This window comes from Antrostomus carolinensis, unplaced genomic scaffold, assembly GCF_000700745.2.
Source record: "Antrostomus carolinensis isolate BGI_N321 unplaced genomic scaffold, ASM70074v2 scaffold5873, whole genome shotgun sequence".
In the NCBI taxonomy this organism is placed as follows: Eukaryota; Metazoa; Chordata; class Aves; order Caprimulgiformes; family Caprimulgidae; genus Antrostomus; species Antrostomus carolinensis.
In genome coordinates this window covers 94,329-99,916 of record NW_010305750.1, presented here as the reverse complement: position 1 = coordinate 99,916, position 5,588 = coordinate 94,329, and the positions used below count along the sequence as shown (strand labels likewise).

The window sequence follows — 5,588 nt, the reverse complement described above, 5'->3', positions numbered from 1 at the left end:
GAGCAGGGTATGCTCCAGGGTGAATATGGTTGACATACTTACATTAGGTATATATTTTACTTACAACTTTATCACTACACCTACTCTAAGCACAGCTTTTCAATTAATTGATTCTTAGGACTTGATATAGATAATATTGAAATATTTTTGACGACAGTACTTTCACAAGTAGCATTACCCATCCCACCCCAGCTTGTATTTCTCACCTTTGTGGTCCATAACTTGACTGTCCAGTCAAATGATGATGTGACAAAGAGATGAGAAAAGTCAATTGGACCCACTGCCATGTGACAATTGATGCCTGTGACAGGTCCTTGGTGGCCTTCAAAAATTTCACCAATGCCAGCTTTACTGCAGGAAGAAGAGACATTTGCATTCAGAGACTGATTTGACATCTGGTGATTTAACATCATTTTTCATTACTCTTAGGTTCCTGTTTCCTTTTAAAGTTCCATTTAATCTGTAAATCTCTGCCCTTTCAGTAGGGCCTTTGCCTGCAGAGGTTTACTGCTGTGGGCACAATTAATGCTCAGGATCCAGCACAGGGAGACTTTCTCTTACTTCTGAAGACTTGCCTTACTGACTTTTACATACACAGTCTACCACTGTAGCTTGAAATAACATTTAAGTATAATTATAAAATAATTCTAAATTATAGTTATACTATAGTTTATGCCTCTGAGTAAGCCATTATCACAGGGAGTAACCATCAAAATAAAAATGCAAATATGTTAATGACTTATCATGAGCAATTCTTTTACTCTTAAATATCTAAAATAACTTTCCACAACAGTCAATCAAGTCACTAGGCAGCAAATCCTTTTTCACAAAAAGTGAAGGAACTGTTCCTGTGATCACGTATCATACAGTCGTTACTTTTAACATGGAGAGATGTGCATTTCATCGGCCTGAGGCTAGAATAGCTATTAGGAAGGAAAAATACAACACTCTGTAAGACAGAATGCGCAGTTTTCTTCTTCCTGGAAGCAAATGACACCATATCAGTTGTCAGTGCTGTCTCACAGTGTATACAGAAAGGGGAATAATGAAATTACCCTTTCACTTACAGTATAGAAAAATTGCCAGTGGAAGAAAAGACATTAAAAATAGCCACAGCTCTAAGAAGGCTGCCAGCCCTGTGCCAGTGAACACCGTGTAACCAAAGAGATGACAAGCTGCACAGGAGGAAACTGGTTCCGCATATTGCTAGTGTGGTGTCCCCTCACCTCTCCTGTTGACCATGACTGTGGCCTCACTTAGGCTCCCCTGCCAGACCCTGCAGCATGTGCTGGAGGAGGGGCTGAGTTCTGCAGTGCCTCTGCAGTGCTGGCTACAAAGCACACCTCTTATTTTATTCCCATCTGTCTGCCATGTAGTTGGTGGGATAAGGGGAGTTCTGGAGCACGAAGAACACCTTGTGTACCTGCTGTGCTGGGCTGAAGGACACAGGAGACCCTGGAAATAAAATGGGGATGACAGCAAAAAGCTCTAGGAAAGACAGGCAGGAGCAGAAAAGGAGTGCATTTGTCAATGGTTTGCTAAAAAGGTGGGCTAACAAGAGAACCTGGCACCTGCCTCCTCTTGTGAGGAACAAACCAGGCATGTCTGAAAGATCAGAAGTGAGAAATGCCCTTGGGCATGCTTCATTTATTCTAGCAGCCTAAGACTAATTCAAACCATCAGCCACCACACAGCCTATCGGTATAATGCCGAAATAGACACAGTTCCGCAACACTCTCAGTGGTTAGGCTAAAATAAAAATATTTTAAAATAAAAATTATATTGAACAAAATATATTTAAACAGTATTTTTACAACATTAGAAATGTGTAATAGAAGCCTTACTACCTTAAACCAGCTATTTGGTCAACAGAAACACAGAATATGATAAAATAGGAATTCAGAGAATATTGCAAACTATTGAAGTGTGGGGGAGAGCTTTAAATCTGTCAGTGAAAAAAGGTCGTTTTTCATAAAAGCCTTTCAAGCATCCCAGAGGATGAAACTACTACCAGAAGCTAACAAAGCATGCTAGCATCCTGCAGATTTACAGGGTGAAAAATAAGGAACTTGCAGTATTAAACTACAGCCTGGATTATGGAAGGAAGGGATTTGACTCTCTCAGTGTGTGTGAGAGAGCACAGGGTGCCAGTCCTGGGAGCAGGTCATCTGGAGCTGCCGTACCCGCATGGCACACTGCAGCTATGGCTGTGTTAGCAAATAAAGCAGGTGGCAGCCCAGACTGAGGACTGAGAGTCCAAACTGCCCACCAAGAGCAGGGGCCAGCAGGGCTCAGCCTTCAGCCTGGCTGTGCAGACACACAGCGAGTACCTGGCGCTGGATGACTGTGCGTGGGGACGTGCATGCTCTGTTTTTCACACGCATGTGTGCCCATGGTGCCTTTTCTCTACTATATTCCTGTGGAGACTGAAGATGGAGCTGAGGATGGTAAAAAATAAAGCAGATTACCATTGCTTATGAGCAGTTTAGGTCTGATTACCCTGCAACAAAACTGTTTCCTAGGGCCTGATTTGACATGCCCAGACATAGACACGTGCATCTCAGCTAGCTGTCTGGAACTCTGGTGAGGAAGAGGCATTTCTGAGGTGCCAGTCATCTCTTCTTCAAGCAGATGTCAAAAAAATGTGAGGGAAATCAAACCCTAAGAGCAGTCAGTGCTCCTCACTGACTACACGAGGAGCCTGGGGCAACCCCAGTACGAAGGGCTATAGCACAGATGCCCAAAGTCAAGTGTCTCCTGTCCTAGTCATGTGAAGCAGAACAGCACAGACACTGCTCATCCAAGAGAAAAAACCGAAACACTCCACATACACTCTTGGCTGCTTCACGCCAACACAGGTACACAACATTATTTAAGTACAAAATGCTGAACATCACCTTCCATGACGACAGGCTGTGTAGACTGTTCCCTCTTCGCTGCCAACGACAAAGTTATTGACATCTCCAGTTGGGAAAGCCATTCCTGTAACCGCCACTGGTTTGGACTTATTGTACACCAGCTCCATGCTCTCCTACCAAAACAGGTCTTTGTTATTATCCTGTTATCATCCTTTTGTTTGGCTGTTTTTTCTTTTTTTCTTTAATTTCTAAATGTTACACAGGGTAGCAGGAGTAGAAGAAGAAATCATTTGACCCAGCCCCAGGACTTTGGTTTCTTCATAGGATGTTGTGAGAAGATGCAGTGTCACAAACTAGAATGTACTGCTCCTGCCATCTCCACCGCTGTCTGTTACATGTTTGAGAGTGGCTGGAAGGCTCTGGTCTTTGCTATATCATCTTAAATCAGGCAGAGATGACAGGTGAGAATTTAAAATGTAATGGTGCAGAAACTAAAGATAATACCTTAATGGTTACATTTGCCAGCCCCAGGCTCTAATAAAACATGCAATACCCTTCTATTTACAAACATTTTTGAAATAAATTGTTTGTCAGGAAACACATGTGCACCTGAGGCATTTATCAGATTGTGCCATTTGTCCCTTTGTAGAACGAAGTTAAAAAGTTGGGCTACTGTCACTATCACCATTCTAAGCATTGCTTTTCAGGGATTTTCTGAGGTAACCATAAACATCCCCTCTAGACTCCACCATCAAGCTACAAACCAGGAAGCATATTTTCTTTTTTCATTTGGTAGCTATATTTCAAAGTAAATCAGCATGCCCATTTTTGTTATTGCAAGTACAACCAGCATGAACGGTTTCCAGCCATTGCAAGATGTGTACACTTTCAGCAGATTTTGCAGAACCTTTTGGTTGTTCAGCCTAAATGGTGCAACCCAAGAATCCACAAAGGGGCTGAATGATTTAGCAATTTTCATTTTTAGCTATTTAAGTGGATATGTTTTCTGTGTTTAAAATGTCTAAGCTGCTATTCTTCTAGGGTCAAAGCCTGCAGCGTTTTTCTCAGAAGAGCTTTTTACTGTAGCTAAAGAAAGTGGGCATCCCTGTGAGAGGAGAGGGCTGCAAATCCGTAGAGAAATACTTTTGCTTGGTTCATACTTTTCTTTGAAATACATTTGGTTCTACTAAAAAGGCAAAACAAGACCTCAAAAATGCATTGGCAGAGCACCTGTGGACCATACATTTCTATGAAAATCTTCTGGGGTGAGATCATCTCTGTGGAGACACAGCTAAATACTGTGGTTGAGTCCCTCCTCCCAGTGCCTACACCATGGCTGTACACGAGCACTCTGGATCTGTCTTCGTAAAGTTTCAGACTGACACACATCAGCAACACTCTAGTCCTCCCAATTTAAAGCTATGGCATGTAGCTTGATGTCAAGTCCTGTGCCTTTCTTTTCTAGATCACCATAAGCCATGCACCAAACTTCAGCGTAAATGTGGGTTGTGTTCCCATCCTTGTTGAAAGCCAGTTTTGGAGCAGGGAAATTCCTGATGAAGTTCTGGAACTGAGATGTTCACAAATCTCTTCTTCAAAATGTAGTATTCCAGTAAGTAAATACATAAGAATGGGATTTATCTTCTTGATGTTTAAGTGAGAAACTGGGGAAGGGATTCAGGTGCCTAAACATAGTCATCTGGGCCATTTTAGATGCCTTCACTTCTATTCCAGAAGAGTATTGGTTTCTCATAGTCCCAGGACACAACTACCAGAGCCATACTGTTGCCTTCGATGAGCATGAGCAACATGATCCAACACTGAAGTTGGCCCCACTTTGAGTAGGGGGGTAGATGGGATGAATTCCAGAAGCCCCTTCCATCCTAAGATCTGACAGTTCTGTACCCCCGGGTGGGTATCTGAAATGGTATTTCACATTGGGATGAGATGAGTCATCCTACAGAAGTACCCACGTCTCTCTACATTAACTGTAAAGGGAACTCAAATTACTAATGATGTAATGTCATGAGGATGGAGCCAGGCTCTTCTCAGTGATGCCCAACGATAGGACAAGGAGCAATGGGTGTGAGCTGGAACACAGGAGGTTCCGCTTAAACTTGAGAAAAAACTACTTTACAGTGAGGGTGCCAGAGCACTGGAACAGGCTGCCCAGGGAGGTTGTGGAGTCTCCTTCTCTGGAGACATTCAAGACCCGCCTGGACGCCTTCCTGTGTAAAATTGTTTAGGTTCCTGCTCCGGCAGTGGGATTGGACTAGATGATCTTTCGAGGTCCCTTCCAATCCCCAACATTCTGTGATTCTGTGTGATTCTGTGATTCTGTGATACTAGCTCAGACTTGACATGGATCTAACTTTTAGATGGCTAAGGTTAGGATAGAGGACTCCCACCTCTTGTTTCAACACTGACAAGCAAATAATTTGGTAGCAATTGCACATTAATGCATGATTAATGGAAGATTAATGGAATCATTAAGAGGAGTTTCTGCATAACATTTTGAAATAAGATCAGATCCCCTGATGCTTAGTAAAAATTATATATATTTTTTTTTTCTAAGAAATGCTGTATAAAGAATGAGTGATGCGTTGGAATAGAAAATGTACTACTCCAGAAGATAACACTGAAAAGATGCTTTCCATAGACCTTTTTCAGTATCAGATTCTTTGTTTAGTTTCCAATATTATAATCACTAGTGGTTTGGACAATTTTCCT

General features: G+C 42.2%; 1 protein-coding gene across 1 annotated transcript in view; it reads right to left on the bottom strand.

The window, feature by feature from the left end:
• Nucleotides 1-206: 206 nt before the first annotated feature.
• Nucleotides 207-5,588, bottom strand: part of LOC104522541 (cytoplasmic dynein 1 intermediate chain 1) — a gene marked incomplete at both ends in the record, with an annotated part of 48,600 nt that continues 43,218 nt past the window's right edge. Inside the window, 2 exons of the mRNA XM_010164867.1 lie at nucleotides 207-351; nucleotides 2,898-3,031. Of these exons, the coding sequence (XP_010163169.1) occupies nucleotides 207-351; nucleotides 2,898-3,031 (279 nt within the window). The remainder of the gene's footprint in view (nucleotides 352-2,897; nucleotides 3,032-5,588) is intronic.